Raw genomic sequence first — 21,690 nt, 5'->3', positions numbered from 1 at the left:
ACACACTTTCTGGAACTATATTTCTTAAATGTAGATGATCTAACATTAAATGACTGATCATCAGGTTTTATGATATGCATAGCTCCAAAATAATAAAAAGTTGGAAAAGTCAATAATCCTAATATTAGGTACACAAAGTAAACAAAGTATCCAAGAAAACTGGAGTAACAGGAACCCCCCTCCCATGTTTATGTGGTTATTCCGATCATTTCTACCTTATAATAGCAGTTGAGCTTAGATTACATACTGAACACAGTGGGAGAAACGGCTCGCATAGCACCGTCCACTCGTTTAAAGTGGATTTTCTATTCATTTCCTTATTTTTTTTCATTAATAGATAATTACATGCTCATACATTTAGGGCGAGAGGTGGGGTACACTCTGGGCAGATCGCCAGTCTGTCACAGGGCTAACACAGAGACACACAATCATTCACACCTATGTCAGTTAGATTGGATATTCTTAATATGGTGGTCATCACAGATACATACGTTTGTAGCTGTGAGCACAAAAGTTCCTTCAGCTTTTTCTTTACGGGGGCAGAAAGCTGAAATGTAGGGAGTGGGGTAGCTTTTTTTAGTAGATGAATTTAGGGATCCCTCAAAGTCCTTGTATAGAGTCTGACTGTTTGTCTATATAGATAGTTATTTATCCCCACATGAATTCGAGGAGATCTAATTCTATAAGTATGCTAAGGCTACTTTCAGGTTGTCACAGGAGGTTGTCACAGCAGATAGGCTCTGCCTTTTTGATTTGGCAGATTGTTTTAAGCTGATGCCCTTCCTTATGCAACTCCCAGGGGACTTTTGTTTCCCACCACTGGGAGGAATCTATCATTTGTTAGGTGAGTGTGTGAACCACTACACTGTGGAGCTACTTTCAGTACACCAAACCAGCTCATGAGCGGTGAGAACTGGAAAAAACCCCAAAAGAAATCACGCCACCTCTGAGAATTTATTAGCACAAGCACATACTGCCATAAAAAGGCAGCAGCCTACACATCCTGAAAACAATGCATGCTGTATAAAGTCTATTAACACTACGCTTTTTCTCTACTTCTCAAGGACCACATGTGAAGGACGTGTAGAAAATTCAAAGAGCACCAAAAACATTTGAAGTTAACATTTGATGATTGTTGGATCAGTGAGCTGAGGCCGGACACATATTTGCACAAACAACCATTTTGATTCCCACCTACACCAGCCTGTTGTGCTCTGACTGTCTGCTGCCGCTTATCTGCTGATCAGATGAATCAGTCATTAGCAGACAGGGCGCAGGGTCGGTGAAAAACAGCACCAGTCAAGCAATTAACCACGAACGCGCAAACAGAAAGGAGGGAGGAACAACAGCTACCACTGTTCATGTCCACGCGGAGCTAATTAAGCTGCAGCAACAATTCTGACAGCTAAATAAAGCAATTAGGACACTCGTTGGACAGAGAGAGAAGCAACTTCACAGCAGATGTGACTTTTCGCCAGCGTGCATTTAATTATCCATGGCTGCTGAAGTGCTTTATTAGGAGGTATTCAGGAAAATATGCAGCACCTTCAGCCCTGTTCTGTACTTGTAAGTGAGGCAAATAATGAAGACTCACTCACATCCAGAACCTACCGGTCACAGCTGCTGTTAACAACTAGTCAACTAATGAAGAGCTTGTTTTTGAAAAACCTGCCCAAAACATTTCACTCTTTATAAGCTGTAGAAACAGGCCTGTAGAGATAACAATGATGTCATTAGAGCCTGAACCATTGTCCTTCTGGCCAGTGGTGGTATTTGACACTGTAATAACTACAAAACAGCAGCTGATGTTGACAACCAGTATAAACCCATCAGGCACATTTCAGCGGCAGTCTTTAATGACAGCAGCCGCCTCCAGCGGGAGACGCCACAATCTTCCAAGGTCACAAATAACAACACCAAAAGCATCTACTGCCAACGTCCCACTGCAGTTATAGGTGTGGTGTTTGTGCCCCAACCTGTCACAGCTGTTTTGCCAGCATGCACAGGGAGTACACAATCTTATACTAAAGGTAAAATAACTATTTAAGTAGTCTTCAGGAGTAATTTTCCAGGCCTCTTGAAGGACTTTTTGGATGTTTGCTGCTTTCTGATCTCTTCTCTATGTCAAGATGATCCCACACTGCTTCATTAATGCTCAGGTATAGGCTCTGAGGAGGTCAATCCATGACTGATACTCTTCCGCTGCGTGTTTTTCTATCCAGGTACGGTTTTACTGCATTGGTAGTGTTTTCTGGGAGCACTGTCATTGTCAAAGATGGTGCTGGGAAGGGCACGCTCTACTCCATCCGCCAACCAACATCTCTAGGCAGGCTCTCAGGTGGAACCCTCAAGGCGAAAGAGAGGCTGCCCAAGAAACACCTGGAGATGAGACCTCGAGGCAGAAGTAAAAAAGATGGAGCCAACTAGAAAGAATGGCTCAGGACAGAAATCTCTGGAGATCTATCTTTGGCTGCCCTTACCCTGGCACGGGTGATAGTCAGTAGTCGTAGTAGTCATGCTGAAAAATGAAGCTGTTTCCAGACACCTTTCAGATTGCATTGAATGATCTGAAGGCGTTCTTTTGCATTCATAATTCCATCAATTCTAACATGAGCTCCAACAATACTGGCTGAAATGCAGCCCCAAACCATGACACAGCCTCCACCATGTTTTACAGATGGGTGTACCCAGGGGTAGGCAACTCCAGGCCTCAAATGCCAGTGTCCTGCAGGTTTTAGATGTGTGGCTGAACCAACACAGCAGGTTCAAATTGTTAAATTACCTCCTCAACATGTCTTGAAGTTCCCCAGAGGCCTGATAATGAACTAATCATTTGATTCAGGTGTGTTGACCCAGGGTGATATCTAAAACCTGCAGGACACTGGCACTCGAGGCCTAGAGTTGCCTACCCTTGGTATAGACATTCAGCGTTCCTCTCTCCGTACATCCAGTATTAATGATCTGAAGGAATTTGTCAAGATTTTTGCACAAAAATACACACCAAGATACAACTGTTTTAAACTAAGTGGGCAGGCCGTGTGGGGCCTTGGTAATTCAAACATCTTTTTTCTAGACGCTTCTGTACAAATGCATAAAGAATTCAGACATTTCTAACTTGGTCCAGTGGTTACCTTGCAATTTCCCGGGAAAATCGAACCACAACTCCCATTTAAACTGGAGGTTTCTTCCTGTAAGAAGGGACTTTTTACTTCCCACTGTCACCAAGTGCTTGCTCACAGTCTGACTGTTGGAGTTTTTGTGCAGTCTTTACCTCACAATATTAAGCACCTTGAAGCGACTGTTGTTGTCATTTAGCACCACATAAAAAAAACTGAATTCAATTGGAAAAAATTATTTTTTTTCCCGATTTCAAGGGTGTCACAGAACACATAAGAATAGAGTGATCAGATGAAATCAGCAAAACAAATATTGTACTTCTGACAGCGACATATGTGAAATTTTAAGTGTCAGCTCCTTCCTATAAGCTCTTTGGTCTTTGGTCAGCTGATAGCTGATGCTGTGGAGAAAATGACACTGACTGTGTCATGGGGATGATATCATGTTGTCACTGTGCCTGTGTGGATGCACGTTAACAAGCTAACTGGGAGTTTTAAATTGATTATAGGTGTGACTGCGAGTGTGAATGACTGATTCGTCTCTTTGTTACCCCTCTTTGTAACGGACTGCCCTGAATCTCGCCCAATGACAGCTGACACAAGCTCCAGTCTAGGTTAAAAAAAGTGGATGGATGGATACTAATTCGCTAAATCGTTAAAACGCTAACAAGCTGCATTATGGGAAATGTGAAATACAAGGTTTAGAGTATGTGAACCATAAAAGTCAGGATTACCTAAGCTCTACTGTATAAGCTTTGAGGTTTTTCCAACATTGCTAAACAACATAGTTTACAGGTGTAATTTTGCACCCATCTGAAACCACACCCAAAAGTGATGTCAAAGTCCACAGGCATGCCTGAGAGTACACTCCCCCATCATCACAGCAAAGTGGGAAATTAAACAGCTGCAGATGTGCAAGATCAATGTTTTCTGGGTGTTTTGAGGTACAGGGCAAAATATTCACAGAAATAGTCTCACCAAAGAAGTTTAAATAAATATGACTTTTCAGAAATATTACTTTTCCCCCTCTAATATAACCTGCCATTTGCAGAAAACTGCACAACCGTGCTTCCAAAAATGTCTTAATCATCAGTCAGGCTCCAGGTTTAGCAACATTATTTTTAAAGGCTAAAAATCCACATGCTGCAACTTTAAGCGACCTGCCATCCTACACCATTTGTTAAATCTTCTTTGAGGTTTTTTCCTATCTCTTGTTTTAGAGAAGCTTTTAAGCGCTGGTGTGTACCGTCTCTTTGAAACAAATCTGTTCAGTTAAAGATATAGGACACATATTCTTAGCCCGCTGTCACTGTCTCTGCAGACTTTGATCAGGCTGAGGTGTGGATGTATCTGCAGCCTGAGACAGTGTTGCCTGAGCACAGACTACTGGCTACAATAAGCAGACTCCCTAGATATAAATAAATGTTCTCTTAGTGCCGTAGGTGTAGCAGCCCACACAGCCCTTCTCTGCTCTCTGTGCCCGCCTGCTATTTGCCATTTATTCACATCACAGCACTATTATGCCCTCCCATCTCTCACACAGAGATGTGGTACCTGTCTACGCAAGGCTAATCTCTGTTGGTGTGTAGCTGTGGCTATTAGCATCTTTTTATATATATGCAGCTGTTTACCCACCATATAAACACAGCTATCTGTTGCAAACAACAACAACATAATCAAAAGAAGTTTTCCGCGTCAACTCTTGGAAACTAAATGAGCGCTCTGATTTGACCTCATTTATAAAGAACAGAGATCTATAATTATCTGAAGGAGGGTTGTGGAGGAGGAAGCAAGCTGGGAGGAAGGGACATATTTCTCAGAAGGGAGGAATGACAAGCAGAAAACTACAAAGACCTCATTTCATTTTGAGTGTCCAGATGTGACTCTGATGCAGAGAAGGAAGTTTGGTGCAAAGCCTAAATACATATAGGTTGGATAAGTAAGATGGGCAGATGATGATCTGTTAAAGTTAGCAGAGCATCTGCCCTTCTGACCTTTTGAGGGCAGATCATTAAAAACACTGCAGTTTAAAATTAAAGTGTTGCAATCAAACTATGACCACAGTGATGAAAGAAATAGCAATTCCAGATAATTAATATAACATAAATTATTTACAAGGGATATACACTCACCAGCCACTTCATTAGGTATGCCTGTTCAGCTGCTTATAAATAAATACCCAATCAGCCAATCACATGGTAGGAACTCATTACATTTAGGAATGTAGAAATATATTGAATAAGGAACAAATTAGGACATTAGGAAGTAAACTTAGTCTTTGTCATCTTATAAAAACAAAGAGTCTATCTTGGACAATCACTCTAGCACCTCTGCGAGGCTGTTCCTGAGCAGAAATCGCGCTTTAATATCCTCCCACGCTCGAGGTGACGGCGCTAACGCACTAATTCAGCAGGTTCGTGATAGCATATGTCCGCTATCCAGATAGTGTGTTTGCCATCAAACTGACTGGATAGTCTGAACATAAAAAAGTGAGTGATGATTCAGAGCACAGAAAATAAATGTTGTAAAAGGATCAGAAACTTAATTTAACTTATAATTTCCACGAGGCAAAAAAAACACACAAAAAGGAAAAAGGCTGCTAGAAAAAAGGCCGTATTTAAAAATACTGCAGAATCCCCCAGAGCCTGCAAGCTGTGCATAAAGGACAAGGCTCAGAAATACATGAAGACTAATACTCACTGTTCTAGTCGCACAGAAATGCTATCGTGATACACAACGTGGTTCAGAAAAATGCGTGACACTTGTTCATTGATGATCTGGGTTTGCCGTGATTAACAAGGCTGGCCCTGTCAGGGGCCTCGGGGGTCTTATAAAGGCCATCTGCAATGTATGCAGTTCTTAACTGATTATTTCTTTCATGCAAAGAAAACTCTTTCTTTGGTGCCTTTCAGAGGACTTCCTGCATGATACTGAACCATCGCCCTGCTACAGAAGACCACAGAGACACCAAAGACTCGGGTACTATGTTAAAGAGACTTGAAAGACCACCATCATTCCTTTTTAACCTGTGGAGAATCTGTGAAGCAATCACACTCAGAAAATCTAAAGGTCAGACAGTATACCCCGAGGCAGCTGCTTGCTTGGAAGGCAACTGTCATTCTCAGCTGGATGGTGGTTGAAGTGATATCAAAGAAGCTCATTTAGCCAGAAAAGCTTTCTCTAAACTGAAGAACATTCTGTCATAAAAAATATAACAGACATCTGTTCATTACGATCACCTGGATCTCTCCAAATAATCAAATGTCATCTGCATTTTGTTTTGTCCCGCAGCTATTTTCATACTATAACATATTTATTGAGTATCGATCTTCTCCGGCAGACTGTTCTGGAGGAACAAACACATTCTGCAAGTGCTTAATCATTTGGAACAAGGTTTACACTAATAGAAGGAGGCAACTTGTTCCACTCTCGACTGTACCCACTTTGTACTTTGTGTTCACTTCATTGAAGACGCTGTACAAGGCTCCTGTGAGGAGCTTTTTTTTCCCCCATGTACAGAGTACAGTGCAGCAGTAGCTCGGGAATCGTTAGAAACAAGCTCCAGCCTCTGATTCCTGCAGTCAGAACTAAACACCATCATTATCAGCACCACTAACAAAGCAAGATTTGTGCTCAGTGTGCAACATGAGGCAGACTACTGCCTGCGACCACATCTGGATAATTGTTTTTAATGTCTGAATGGCAACAAATGAGAGATTTTTTTGACTGATTTATACATTTAGCCGTTAAAAAAATAATAAACAACATAATAAATATTTTCAACTGATTATTTACATAATCTCAGAGTCAAAACGATGGTCCAATTCTAGCACACAGACATTAACTGAACCACACCCTCTGCTCATACACGTGAAAAGAGAGTACACCTTAAAAGCAGAGACTTAGTGATCCTAAGAACACCCAGTCACTTCATACACAGACACGAAAGCGTTGCATTGTTAACGGTGTTGTTAACCACAAACAGTTTTTATGAACCCAAGTGAGACTGCATTACATCAAACTATATGAATAAACTGCCAATGGTCCAAATGAGCTTTGTTATCCCCGAAATCAGGGGGATAATGAATTTAAAATCTATCTAACATCAGCAGCAGCTGCAGCAGCAGCCTGTCCTGTACTTTAAGGACTGCATTAAACATCCACTCAAGCTCTCACATTATTACACCTGCACAACCACCAGCAGATGGGAGGTGATAAAAATTCACAACGTCTGCAAAAATACACAAAGAAGTCACATTTCACACAGCACTGGAGAATATCAGCAATGAGAGGAGGATATACTCACCCCAGGCAGTTCATTGCTTTAGCTGTCAGCCATAGCTCAATAATCAGCTAAACGTCTGCACAAGTCTAAAAGCAGCAGTGAGCAGAATACTGGGCTCGTGCACTGCTCCTGAGCTGCTCCTCTGTGGGGGATAAAAGGTCTTCTGGGACCTCGGTGCGGCCAGGAGGCCGTCTTCACCAAGTGTCAAGAAAAAAATGGTCACCGCACAGAGAAAGCAGGGAAACAGTCTGAGCGGTATAATGAGAGGACAATCTATCAGTGCTAAACACAAACACCCCTTAAGAGAGAGGGAGAGTGAGGTAAGAGAGCTGGGAGACGGGCAAGGATGGAAGTCCACAGAGAGATGCTATTAATGCTGGTATCGGTCCTTGTAGCAGATAGGAGTGTCCCTCATTGCACAAATACCAACTCTCAGCTTTGGATTATTCATGCCTAATTGAAGGCACTAAAAATCTTGTTGCCTATCTCAGCAGTGACCTCATACAAATGGAAACCCTTCTTACGGTATATTAATATCACGAAAGAGAGTTGAAAGTGGTGTAGTAGTACTGGAGGAAGGAAGCCAGCGTAGTAACAGAATAAAAGCTTCAATTGGCTGGACTTGTGGATGGAGAGGAATCTGTGGACACACTGTCTGGGGATTTATTTTGGCACACAGACAGCCCATAACTAAAGAGTTGTTGACATTTGGTTACCTGGCACAATTCTGTCTGGTAGAAAGCCACCTCCACGCATCTTCAAAAAAGAAAAAAAACCTGCTGGATGTAGCTCCAGATTTTATTTTAATTTTTTTTTTATTTGAAAGGGCTGCAGAGACAGAGAGAGCAGCATGGCTACCAGTAGTTCCACGAAGCGAGCACTCTACTAAATCTGTGAGTGGCTCATCATCACAGGCACCTCCATGCAGTGAATGCAGAACATTTTGCCAATCCTCATTTCCCCCCCTAAAACTCTAAGCTCCCAGTTATAGACCCCGTCCTTGTCAGTTTAGTCTCTCAGTTTCTCTTTAAATGAAAGTTTAAGAAACTCGGGTGGGTCACTGTGGATTTACCATGTGTTGCAGATGGAACCCACACATTTCTCTAATCTGCAACCAAATGTGCAGGAAAATCCAGTTTACAGTCATCATGAATTCAATCCATGCAGATTATTTCAGTCTCACTAGGACCAAACACGTGCAAATCTCTGTGATGCAACACAAAGAGATGGCCTAGTATGGTAGCGTACTTTAGAGAGCATTTGACGTTTACAGCTCACTCACAAATTGCTTGCATTGTTTGCATCTTTTTGCATCTTCTCCAATGAAGACTAATCTACTTCCTACCTGTGCAATGTGAGCTGAAAACCTCTGTCCCCTACCTGATGCTGGAGATGAGCTGTCGATGTTCGTCAGTGGTGAGTATGTCCGGCAGGACAGAAGCTAACCACTCAACTTTCTTCTCTGCGGCGTACTGCTTCAGCACAGCAAAGAGTCTCTCTTTCACTTCGGGATCGTCACCTAAAATCTGGTCGACCTGTTGGAGATTCAAAAGAGGGTAGCTTCTGGTAGAGAGGAGGGTAGTCAGTAAAAGAGGAAAACCTACGACCTCACTGTTTTTAGCATAGTACCAAACAGAAGTATTTATTTTTGTGTATATTTTATGCTGTAATTTTCATTTCTCTTGTTATTATTTAACCAAAAAGCAGCGTATGAAAAACTAGTACACCCCATGATTCAGTAGCTTGTAGAACCACCTTTAGGAGCAATAACTTGAAGTAATCATTTACTGTATGATTATCGTTGTGGCATTCATTCATGCATTGCTCTGTTAACTACAGCACTTTTCAGCCAAGATTTTGTAGAGTAAGGGAGATCATTGTTTTTTTGCATGACCCAGTTTGAGACAAGTTTTAGGTGCTGGACAGATGGCCTCACCTTTGACTCTAGAACACTTGTGCTATACAAAGTTCATGGTTGACTCGGTGATTGCAAAGCACGTAGGTCCTGTAGCTGCAAAATAGGCCCAAACCATCACCTGTCCATCACCGTGTTTTGCAGTTGGTATGTGGTGTTTGTACCAATATGTTGTGTTTGTGGCGCTATACATTATAGCCAAACATCTCCACTTTGGTCTCTTCTGTCCAAAGCACATTTTTCCAGAAGTCTTCTGGTTTGTTGCAGGAGTACTGACAGGGACAAGAAAGCAAGCCTTCAGCTTTCAGGCCAGTCTTCTGTGGAACCAGCTCCAAGTTTGGATTCAGGAGACAGACACAGTCTCTGCTTTTAAGATTAAGTTTGAAACATAGTTAGACTTTGATCATAAACCCTCCCTTAGTTATACTGCAGTAAGCCTAGGCTACTGCAGGCTTCACTGGGTGTTTCTTCTTCACTCACCTTTTTCACTCACTCTGTGTTTATACACTTCTTTGCATTTAATTACTAGTTACTATGAAGTTCTGGCTCTTTTCCACAATGTGTCTTTTGTCCTGACTCCCTCCACTCAACCCCAACTGGTGCTGGGAGATTTTCCTGTTAAATGGAAGTTTTTCCTTCCCACTGTCGCCAAGTGCTTGCTTATAGGGGAATCAGATCGTTGAAGTTTTCTCTGTATTATTGTGGGGTCTTTACCTTACAATGTAAAGCTTCTTGAGGCAACTGTTGTTGAGATTTGGCGCTAAAGTGAAATTGAATTCAAATGCAACTTTGCAAACTTAAACCATGTTCTTTTTAGAGACAAGAGGTTTACTCCCCGCAACCCTTCCAAACAAGTCACATTTGTTCAGTCTTAAGTTTAAGATTTAACATGATAAGTGAACCCCGATGAGTCTGAGATTCCTCTGACCTTGGGGTAAATTTACTGGGATGTCCAATCCTGGGAACTGGCAACTGTCCTGAATGTTCTGTACTTTTGAACAATCTTTCTCGCTGTAGAATTATGTACTTCAAATGCAATGGCCTTATAACCCCTCACAGACTAATGGGTAGCAGCAATTTCTTCTGTTGAGCACTACATTTCACACAACTAGAGCATTCAGGTGTGTTATAACAGACAAGCTACCAAATCTTTTGCTTTTATAGAGGTGTTCATTCTTGCTGATGACTATTTACATCTTTATACTTAGTGAAGCAGTAGAGTACTTAGTTTTTCACACACTGATTCTGGATTTTGTCTTTGTTTTTCTTAAACTAATAACAGCATGGTGTAATATTTTATGTGCTGCCTTTTTATTTTAAGTTATGTTTAAATAATTTGATAACCTGGTACAAACCAGAATAATATTTTCATAGTGACCTGACACATAAAGCCTTCAAATTGAAAGAGGGTGTGTTTTCTTTTCCACATGACTGTAAACAGAACGTTGTTGAATTTTGAGTGATTTTATAGAGTTACTATCTGGCCTGTCATAAGAAGGTGGATAACTATAGACTTTCATTCATTCTGGTCTCAAAAACATGTCGACATTCTACATTCGATTACATTAAATATTCATGAAATACGCACTAAAAACACATACAACTTAAAATTTAAAAAACAAACATTGTTACATGACATGCCCGACCTCATCTGAAGTGTGTACAATTGATTAGTATATATATAAAATGTTGGCAAGTATATAAAAGTAATCCCTTTTAACCCAAAGCTCATATTCTGTTGAGCACCAGGCTTCTCTGATCTTTGACTGTCTAAAGCACTCTGATGATACAAATTTCTTTATATGGTTATCTGCAGTAAGCACACAATATACAGACAGTACAGCTCAGAAGCACTGGGTACTGTCCTTCATGTGGCTTCTGGAGGTTGGCCAATCATAAGAAAGACAGGTTTTAGTAAGGGAAGCCTTGAAAATAAAGGCGCTTGTTTCAGACACGGGACAAATTGAGGGACTGTAGGATAAATAAGGATTTTATTTTAACCATGAATCATGCAAAATTATTCCAGTACAGGCACAGAAGAAATAAACAGCAACCATAATAGGTCCTTAAATTCATATAAGGTTTTGCAAAACTCTGCTTGGTGCACAGAAATACTTATTTATTTTTTTGTCAAATAAGCCCTGCCCTCTCCAAAACAGTTGCATGGGAACAAAAAAAACAGCTTAGGCAGAGAATGTTGTCTTTAATTAGAAAATACCTTTTAATGCGAAACCTACCTTCCTGTTGAACTCCAGAGCCTTGTGTTTGCGGTCCAGTCTCGCCCCCTCTCCACCCATCTGGCTGTCCTCTATGCTGATGCTCCATTTGTGCCTTGGCCCAAGGCACAGCACTCCCAGGCGGAGTGTCCTCCCCTGGGATGCCTTGATTAGTGCTGCAGCCATCTCGTGCTGCCTGACTGGGATACCGTTCACTTCCATGACATAATCCCCAGCCCTCAGGCCTGCACGGCCAGCTGGAGAACAAGGAGAGCAGTCCTCCACCAGTAGGGGGCAGTCTCCCACAATGGTAAACCCAAAACGACCATCTGGACCTGGCGTGATGTCCATCTGTACGAGACATTTGCCTCAGTGTTTGACCACAGAACATATCCCCCAACAGGTATCCACAATAGTGCAGATCTACTGCTTACTATATTATGACATGCATTTCCACACCCATTAACCTACGCATGCAGTATAGATCTGAAGGATTTGAGAGCTGCATGACCTGCTGTATGCGGGACACCACTCCAATGCTGGGAGGGATGTTCTTCTGAGTCTGGGCGATGGCGATGACAGCTTGAGGACCTAGCGTCGACACATTGTGGCCTTCGATCTCCAGGACCTGGTCCCCTGCCTGCAACCCTGCCAGGTGGGCACTGCTGCCTTCCTCCACTGACAAGATGTAGCTAGGTCCAGCCCCACCAAGGTGGAAGCCAAAATCCTCAGGCCAGCCCTGGTTGGATGTCGGCATGCTGAGGACTTTTAGAAACAGGGAGAAAAAGACAGTGAGGTTTGCTTCAATATGGAGTTTCATGGTACTTAGAAATACTTACCCACTGTAGCCAGTGGATTCAAGTTCAGCGACATCGCAAGAAAACTATGATACAGTCTTTTGTTTTAAAGATATTCAGTTTGTTCTCTGTCTCCTTCCCTGTCTTAGCTGTACATCAAGTGTGGCTCTGTAACCCTCTATGCTGAACCATGACACACTCAGCAGTCCCTGACCTGGTTCATAAACTCTTTCACAGCCAATCAAATTAAAGCATTGAAAGATTGTGACCTTAATTAGCTCAGGAGACAGAAGTTCCTCTTGCTATTTTTTGCACTCAGAGCACATGCATGTCTCTCCTGTCGAACGGTAATTGAATGGAAAAGCAATAAAGTGACAGAGCACACCACTGGCTGCATGGATGAACAGGTAAGAGGCTGAATTCCAGGTTAAATAACAGGATTATTTCCAACCAAATGGGAAAATAGCAGGAAATATAAGGCTTTCAGAACCACCTCTAATGGAACAAGTACAAATTTCACAGCAATGAATTGCTATACACACTGTAGCTCAGCTGTAGGCTAATGATGTGCTGCACAGCTTTCCAAAAGCCACAGCGCAGCAGAATTCACAGAGCTGACGAAGACGAAGGTTATAAAGACTTACAGAAATCTTTGGCTGGATACCGAGAGCCCCGTTTGCTCTGGCGGAAAGAGTATCTGCCCTTTTTGTTTTGCAAAAATTTCTTCATCTTGAATGTCAGATACCCGGTGGCCTGCTAGGAGGCTGTTATCCAGTCTTCTCAAGTGTAGTGTTTTTAAAAAAATAATATCCCCACCACCCACAACCCAAAGTCAAAGAGAAAAGGTGACAAACTCAAAATACTGCCCCATTCCTCCTCCCTGAAACCACAGCAGTCTCCTCATGAGCAAAGGGTGAGTGTGCATGAAAAGCAAGTGCAGTCTCTTCCTGTGAGTATGTCAAGGAGTTGGTCCTGCATCTCATCCCTGATTCATCCTAGGGCCAGCCTGCTTGCACAGTGTTAATCAGAAAACTGGGACGCGTGCACCCGCGCACCTCGGTTCCTTAATAATTCTCTCTCCAAAAAGGGTATTGTAAGGCCTCATTTTTCTATAAATACACCCATGTGTCTTTTCTTCCTCCCCCTCCTCTCTTGGCAAGGTGGCTCTCCGTGGGACCGCTCCTGGCCCAGAATCACTCTGCGTCGATGCGAGAAAGCCCGAGGAGCTCTAATTGGAGCGTCTGCATGCCTGTGATTCTCTGCGTACTCTGAAATGGTCGGTCCATTGATAAGGAGCGGGGGCAATTTAAGACTTTAGCCTGTGGGATTAGTGGGATTATCAGCTGAATCTGCTCTCCTCCACCCCCCTTGTTATTAATACTGTAGGAACACATGCTCCCCTCCCGTATTAGATATTTAGAGTGCCTCTAGTGAAGTTTATTTTAGCACTGTGCACACTTTTAGACGTGTATTTATGATGAAATAGGCTAAATGCTGCTCTAGTTCAATTCAATTCAATTGTATTTATATAGAGCCAGATCAGAGCTGAAAACTAAAACTTAAAACTGAGAATCTATGGCGTCAGTGTGCTGATTAAAACTCAGCCCGGTGGATTTATCAGCAGATATCAGCTATTTGCCAACATATCAATATCAACATCAAGAAGGAAAAACCCTTCAACCATGCTATGGGTGCTGATGTTGTGCTCTGCAACTTCCCTGTTGGCAACACACGTTTACCAGCAGAGTCGAGCAGAGCATGAAGATCTTGTTGTGACGGTAAAACATGACTATTTTTTAAACTGCAAACTGCTTTATCTTCTTAGTAAGGACTAATGAATCAATACACATAACAATTGCTAATCCATTTATGTATGTGCGTCTGAAAGAAAAAAACATATCTGCCAATATATCAGATTTTTTAAATCACCAAATGTTGGCATAGGTCTTAAAAATCCTATATCGAGCAGACTCTAAGCTGCACGTGTAACTATCTGCTTATATCCTTGAACTGAAGCTCACATCAAGTTTTACTTTTACAGTATTACACGTATTTTTTAACTGACATGCATAACAGCTGGAGAGGAAGCTGAGGAAGCGCGCAGGTGGGCTTATTGGGGTGTAAACTGTCATTAGTGCCAAAGCGCACAATAAGGAACAAACAGTTCAGTGCAAACTGAATAATTAAACACAAGTGACTGCATCTCCAAACACACTTTTCACTTCAATCAAACTCTCCTCTTACACTTACAGTCTTAAAGACGATTGAGTCGTCTATGACAAGATGCCTGACAGAAAAACTTTAAACCACCTGAAACAATTTATCTTTTGACAAGGAAAATTGTCATTTCAGGTATAAAGCTGTAATTTTGATTTCAAACTGTAACAGCAGATACGCTCGTGGCACTGTAACTTGATTTATCCGACATAAGAGACAATAAAAAATGATTAAGGCCCCCAGCACAGCACATCCAAACATTCAGTACCTGTTTAAGCAGCATTCGGAGATGAGCCTGCGCAGCTCCCGAGTAATGCTCCCCTCTGCAGCTCTGTGAGCTGTAATATGAGTGTTGGGCCATGTCCGCAACAGTATCCACTGACTGGTGTCCTGTGGTGCCTTGATGCATTGTTTGGAGGACTGGATTGCAGAGACAAACAGCAAACAGTTAATGATTTTATTCAGGCACCAAAGTCAAACACTATAGGCCTAAATTAACCTCGATGGCGGGTATCAGTCTATAATCAAACCAGATGACAGTAGCTGATATTTGTTTGTCATTGTCAGATCAATTTTTGAACAAAATACATGTTCAAAGCTAGTGTAATGAGGAGTTGAAAGACATTTCTTCATGTCTCTGGCACAAAGGGTGGGATAAAAGCATTGCTCACAGCACTGTAACTTGATTTATCTTATATAACAGTCAATAAAAGATGATTAAAGCACCAGCACAGCGCATCCAGGCATTCAATAAACAAAAGGAAGTTAACTGTTGTTATACTGAAATTATATATTTAAAATTCTCCTTTTTGAAGTTTGTGTGCTAACTTTTAGACAAAACCTTTTATGCTTCAATGCATGTTTTGAAGTCCCAAAAAAGAGAGAGAGAAAGTATAAAATACTCTAATTACTCACATGTATTTTGGACACAGGAAACAAAACATTACTGTTGATGCTATCTCACACTGGATTCCTCAGGTAGCAAAGCTCCAGACATCACCTCTCTCTTTCTTGAACTATAGAAACTGCAGGCAGAAATTCTCTCAATGAAATAGTGAATTAACCAGTAACACATTTAACAGTAAAATCAAGAGTAATGCATTTATAAAACACGTGTATTATTGGCTCTGGCAAAGGCCTCAAAACTTCCAGTTTATACACTGACCAGTCACTTCATTAAGTACACCTTGGACACCCGTTTGCCTTCAGGGCTGCCTTCATTCTTTGTGGCACACATTCAATATTCCTCCCTTGACACTGCACATGATCCAGCTAGAAGCAGCCATCGTAGAGAGATGCACATGGTTGGCAAAAATACTCAGGTGGGATGTGGAGTTTAAATTATGCTCATTTGGTAAAGGGGCCTAAAATGTGCCAAAAAATGCCCCACACACCATTACACCAGCAGCAGCAGCAGCAGCAGCCTGAACCATTAACACAAAGCAGGATGAATCCCTGCTTCATGGTTTTTACTCCAAATTCCGACCTTAACAATTACATGTCAAAGCAGGCTCCAGGCAACATTTTTCCAGTCTTCTGTCCACGTTTGGTGAGCCTGTGAGAATTCTAGCCTCAGTTTCTTGATCTTAGCTGAGATGGCACCTGCTGTGGTCGCTGCTGTAGCCCATTTTCTTCAAGTGTTGATGTCTTTTGAGTTTAGAGTAACTCTGTGATGAGTTATTTGAGTTTTTATTGCCTTCCTGTTAGCTTTTTCTTTGACATCTAGCATCAACAAGACATTTTCACCCAGAGAACTGATGCTCACCGGATATTGACTCTTTTTTGGTACCATCCTCTGGAAACCCTAGAGATGCTTGTGTGGGAAAATCACAGTCAACCAGCAGTTTCTGAAATGCTTGGACCAGCCTGTCCAGCCCCAACAGCAATGCCACATTCATAGTCACTTAAATCACCTTTCACCCTTTTCTGATGCTCAGTTTAGTGAACTTCAGCAGGTCGTCTTGGCTATGTCTGCATGGGTAAATGCACTGAGCTGCTGCCATAGGCTGATTTAACATCTGTGTTGACAATGTAGTAACCAGTGAGTGTATGTGGGTAGTGATGTGCATCATAGCTCTCTCTTCTTCTTTTTTTTTTTTTTTTAATAGAAGATGTTTAAGCAAACTTTAGAAATGTCTGAAGCCTGTTTTAGATATTGGGATGGGGATGTAAACTGTCGAAAAATAACAGGATTTTCAATAAAAGAAAGAGCTGGCTGAATGCACTTGTCTTGCACACCTCCTTGTATGGCTATTAATACACGTTTATAACAGGAGACAGGGACTTAACGCAAAGTATACTTACAACTTTTAAAATTAATAATCCCCTCTCTTAATCAGCCGAAAAAAACCCAAAAAACAAAACACACTGTTCATTTATTTCAGTGTAAAGTAAAAAGGAGTAGGACACATTTCCACTGTCCTCTCACAGCGGGGAGGCTTCGACGTTAGCCCAGCCCATTAGCGATGCTAAGGAAGTAGCATTGTTTACAGGGGCAGGACGTGAGCATGGAGCAAAAGTGAAACTAGAAGCCTCCTAAACCGACTCTGTTGACTTGAGACAAACACTAAAAGGCAGCTATGTGTAACCTCGACTAGATGGTAAGGGGAGAGCGAGCATGAAAATGGGTTTACAAGGTGAAGAAACGAAGACTTGGTTCAGTTTTGCTAACGCTGCAGTGTGGGCGCTGAGAGGTTTCAGCGGATGCTAACGTAACTTGTTCACCTGAGTCGTTTTTAAAGATCTTTAACGCGTTTAAAGGAAGTAACTATGACTAAGAATTAACTGTAACAAAGCCTAATTGTTTCTTTTTAAGCTTGCTACCTGCTGTCGGTGAGTTTGTACCGTAAACACCTGTTGTTTGCCTCTCTGCGATGCTGCCAGGTGAGATATGGATTTCCTGACACTGTTTGGTATTTACGTCGTGGTGGTGCTCACATGCATAGCTCTAGTGTGCAGATACTCCGGCCAGCAACACAGCCCCCTTAATTCACTCTACAGCTTTGCATTAAAGGTAAGAAAAGAGCAGAAACGGGATGAGTATGAAGCTTTTCTTTTCATGCAATTCCAAAGACAGATACTCTGTGGCGCTGTTGTCTCAATATAAAGAAAACGTATCCACTTCACTTACAACTATGTGCTTTTTTTCACAGAGACTTGCATCGATTACTCCAAAGTGGCTGCAGAAGTTTTCACAGTGGACTTTGCACAGACTGTTCCATCAGAGGTTTGTAGTTCTCTCTTAGGGTTTACAGAGTTTAATGTTTATTTAAGGCTTGATTCAGTGTTATTTGAATTTGACTGCAGGAGCAACGCGTTCATATACCTGCACATCCTGCTGGAGGGCGCCGTGTATGCAGAGTTCACTTACGAGGTGTTTGGCTTCTGTAGGGAGATGGACACCACTCTGATCAGCCTATCTGTGCCTTATATCCTGTTGGCCATCAAGACCTTCTTCTTCTACCTCTGCATCAAGACAGACCCAGGTTCATTTTAGTTTGACCACATCTTGTTTAAATGTGCGGTGGTGGTGTCAGCAATGGCAGTGTGTTATCTCACTTCTCTCCATCTGTCAGGCACAGTGACAAAGAAGAAAGTTGCCGGTCAGCTGCACATCTATTCGTACGATAGGAGGTTGTTTCACCCGGGAATCTCATGTTCGACTTGCCAGCTTGTCAAACCAGCCCGCTCGAAACACTGTAGTGAGTGCTTTTTAATTTGTCAATGTCAGCACCTGAGGTACTGGGAGAAAAAGAAAGGTAGCGTGTCTCAGTGCTGACTGTAACTCCTCCTGTGATTCAGGGGTCTGCAACCGGTGTGTGCAGCGTTTCGACCACCACTGCGTCTGGGTGAACAACTGCATCGGTGCTCAGAACACACGTTACTTCCTGCTTTACCTCTTCAGTGTCTGTGCCATGGCGTGCGACATCGCCCTGTTAACGGTGGACATGCTGCTTCATGTTGTGCTGCGCACAGGGCTCCTGGGGGCCAGTTACTTAGATGAGAACGGCCAACGGCAGCCAGCGGGATTTCTGTTTGTCGTGCAGGTACTGCTGACACACTGAATATTGCACACAGCTGTTTTTGCTTCTAACTGAAATTGAATTTTAATCATCCGCCCCTCCTCCCACTTTTTTCTTCCAGCATCTCTTCCTTACTTTTCCCCGAATTGTCTTCATGCTGGGCTTCTTACTCTTTGTATTCTTCCTCCTGGCGGGTTACACCATGTTCCATTCCTTTCTTGCTGTTGTGAACCAGACCTCCAATGAGTGGTACAAAAGTCGAGGCTACGTTTGCCAGCACTGCCACCCATCTACAGCGGCCGATATTCTCTGTAGCCCCGTCCCAGATCACTCTAAAAGATACTACTACAGCAGGGGGGTCCTCCGAAATCTGGGGGAGATTTTCTTCCCTCCACGGCCTGTTCAGAAAAAAGACAATTGATTGGTTCCATTTACTGTCTACGATAACTACTGTAAACACTACTGGAAAATAAAGTTTATTGGTTTCTTTATGGCCTCTGGTTTGTGAATTGAAGATTGTTTTAATTAACTGTTGCAGCTACAAGCTTACCAAATCAAACACTTAGAGGTAGCTTCTATGATTATGCTAAAGCCCAAAGTAGCTGCTGCTTGTGGGATTAATGGGGGTGTATTTACACAAGTTATTTTGATGGCTGAGGGTTTTTTTTTTATGTTATTACATTTAACTTCTCATGACCAGTATGTTGGAGTTTTAGTAATATGAAAAAGTTAAGAAGTTGGGAGGAGAAAAATAAAGTATAGAGGAAGTCACAATAATATAACATTGAAAAGAATCCATGTCATTTATAGTTTACAAATGACAATGTTTACATAGAATCATGACAGTGTTTACATGATATCACCCACTACTAACATTACTTTATTTGCTGTATCTTTTGAAGAAAAAAAAAATACCGCTATTTATACAGCAAAAGACTTAAGAATATTTAACAGGAGCAGGTTTCATTTTTCCCTGGTTTTATTATCACACTGTTCACCAAACGCAGCAAACCTTCACCATCTTATCCAGAAGGGTCACCTCTTCACCCTCACATGGAAGAAGTAATCTGATTGGCACGGTGGTATGTTTGAAGCAGGTCCCTTGTGTAGCGCTGGAACCCAGTCATGATGTTTCGTCCATTTCATAGACTGGTTTGCTGCAATTGACCCTGTGCACGAGAAAATGCTAACTTCCTGGTTTGACATGTCCAAAACTCGAAAACGGAAAGATCGCGTTAAGTTACAAAGAGCAGAAGGTGGGAACACTCACCACTGTTGTGTCATAAAAAATCTAATGATCAATTTTGACATTTAAAGAGTTTAGATCAATCAGTTGTTTACATCACTCAACAGCAGAACTGCATTCCTGCATGCAGAAGACACATCGTCCACATTCAGAAGCACATCTCTGTATAGTGACGGGTCTTATGATTTAAACAGGCAAATGTTCAGCATTCAAACTACAGGTGAAGAATAGTCAAACCAGATCTTTCCCGTTATGTCGATATCAGCTAATCAAGTACACACCTACACAGCATGTTAACAAACCGTGAAAAAAGCCACAGAAAAATGAATGATTGCTGAAAAGGGTTTCTATACATTAGTATGTACGAAGGGTATGTTGTGACTTACCTTAAAAATTACAGTGGTCCCTCGCCTAACGCGGTTCACCTTTCACCTCGCTGTTTTGCATGCTTATTTTTTCTTACGTCACATTGTGTCCTGCGTCCTGATCGCTATAGACGATCTCCTCCGTGCCGTCTCTCCTGTACAGTACGGAATCGCTGCATCGATCGCAAGCAGTGTGACTCTGAAGTGCAGTACTGTATGTCCACGATGCCCATGAAACATTTTGCACCGTCAAAAAATAAAATTGGCTACTTGATTTGACCTATCGCTGGTTATTTTTAGAACGTAACACCCGCAATAAACGAGGGACAGCTGAGAAATATAACATTTGAATCCATTTTCTCTTTTGCCCTGAGGCGGGGGAAAATATCGACAAGTCGATGAACATCATTTACAGATATATTAGGTAAATGCCCAAGACATCTATAGAAATGTAAATCGCCGCTTGATTCATTCATTTGCTTAACTTGTTTTGGACCGTAAACCGGGCGCGAATATGACGCCGGAAACAAAGCTCCCCACAGGAGTTTCCGCACCGGAAGTAGCATATGCTAGCGTGCACATAGTCAATAATGCCAAATAATTAGCAACTCTATAAATAGAAGGTAGTCCTGCAAAATCACTCAGTAAGATGTTTGTTCTAATTTGCTATGAGCTCAGAGCGCATTGAAAATAAAACTAATAGGCTATAAAGAGTGATATAAACATATTTAGAACTTACCGGAATGAAAATGTCTGGAGCACCAACAGATATTTGGAGATGGAAGAGAACTGGATATCAGCTCGTCTCACAGCTGCTATCCAGGCTAGACGCCTTGTTTGCTAACATCGATACAGGAGCCGCCTCATGTTGCTTCCAGGTGGGGAAAGACAAACCCTTTTTCAAGCTTATTCTCTTGCCGGTCGTGCGATCGAACATTGCAGCCGACCACACAGCAAATATGAACGGTGGCTGTTGAGTGTGCCTTCGCTCCCTTTTCGCTTGCGCTTTGTTTAGACCCCCAAAATGGCGGATTGGGCCAAAATCCTTTCCACGCCCACCCCCGTGACATCACACTCCAAAGCCCTATGACATCATATAGCGTGCATGCAGATCAAAGGCATCTGATCCATTCGAAAGGTATAAATAGGGGTGAGAACTGCAAACTTTTAGTCAGTTTATTCGCAGCACTCATGTTCGCAGCATTCAAACATAAACCTGAGAAACATTTTGAAACAGTTGGATCATTTACACAGTTGTTTTACTAAGATTCCAACATGTCTCAGAGAAAACACAGCAAAAACCAACAAGCTTACGCTGGCCCTCTGCTCGAGGGTCCGTCCATCCAAAGGGCATTAGCTGAAAGTAGGCAGGAAAACCAAAATCTACACAACATGATTAAACAAATCCAGGCAGAGAAAATTCAGCTTGTAGAGAAGTGCAGACACATGGAGGCCCTAAATAACCAGTTGGAAGAAAGGCATAATGAATTTGTCAAGAACCAACGAGAAAA

At 42.1% G+C, this 21,690-nt stretch overlaps 3 protein-coding genes across 8 annotated transcripts in view; 2 read left to right on the top strand and 1 right to left on the bottom strand.

Annotated features, from left to right (window-relative positions):
- The window catches only part of grid2ipb (glutamate receptor, ionotropic, delta 2 (Grid2) interacting protein, b), a 78,564-nt gene extending 61,626 nt beyond the window's left edge, over window positions 1-16,938 (bottom strand). Inside the window, exons 1-6 of one of the 5 annotated variants that reach the window (XM_042227371.1) lie at window positions 15,712-16,938; window positions 15,462-15,571; window positions 14,815-14,966; window positions 12,044-12,297; window positions 11,554-11,883; window positions 8,782-8,936 (exon numbers count right to left, since the gene is read on the bottom strand). In XM_042227371.1, coding sequence (XP_042083305.1) covers window positions 8,782-8,936; window positions 11,554-11,883; window positions 12,044-12,289 — 731 coding nt within the window. In that variant the 5' untranslated portion in view covers window positions 12,290-12,297; window positions 14,815-14,966; window positions 15,462-15,571; window positions 15,712-16,938. The other 4 variants (XM_042227369.1, XM_042227368.1, XM_042227370.1 and 1 more) reach the window with 4 other exon arrangements.
- Window positions 1-21,690, top strand: part of LOC102312766 (protein crumbs homolog 1) — a 30,972-nt gene that overhangs the window by 3,208 nt on the left and 6,074 nt on the right. The window lies entirely within an intron of this gene.
- On the top strand, window positions 16,998-19,057 carry zdhhc4 (zinc finger DHHC-type palmitoyltransferase 4). Of its 2 annotated transcripts, none has more exons than XM_005939090.3 (7): window positions 16,998-17,146; window positions 17,430-17,559; window positions 17,699-17,772; window positions 17,853-18,031; window positions 18,122-18,247; window positions 18,348-18,592; window positions 18,690-19,057. In XM_005939090.3, exons 2-7 carry the CDS (start codon window positions 17,437-17,439, stop codon window positions 18,987-18,989), a joined length of 1,047 nt encoding a protein of 348 aa, XP_005939152.1. In that variant the 5' UTR covers window positions 16,998-17,146; window positions 17,430-17,436; the 3' UTR covers window positions 18,990-19,057. The 2 variants fall into 2 exon arrangements, with proteins under 2 accessions (XP_005939152.1, XP_014194493.1); XM_014339007.2 differs by having other exon boundaries at window positions 17,019-17,146; window positions 17,362-17,559.

The sequence above is a fragment of the Haplochromis burtoni genome, unplaced genomic scaffold (genome assembly GCF_018398535.1).
Source record: "Haplochromis burtoni strain Fernald_Lab_line unplaced genomic scaffold, NCSU_Asbu1 Contig_257, whole genome shotgun sequence".
NCBI classification, from domain to species: domain Eukaryota; kingdom Metazoa; phylum Chordata; class Actinopteri; order Cichliformes; family Cichlidae; genus Haplochromis; species Haplochromis burtoni.
Note: the sequence above shows the minus strand (reverse complement) of the source record. Positions and strands in the feature narration are given on the sequence as shown.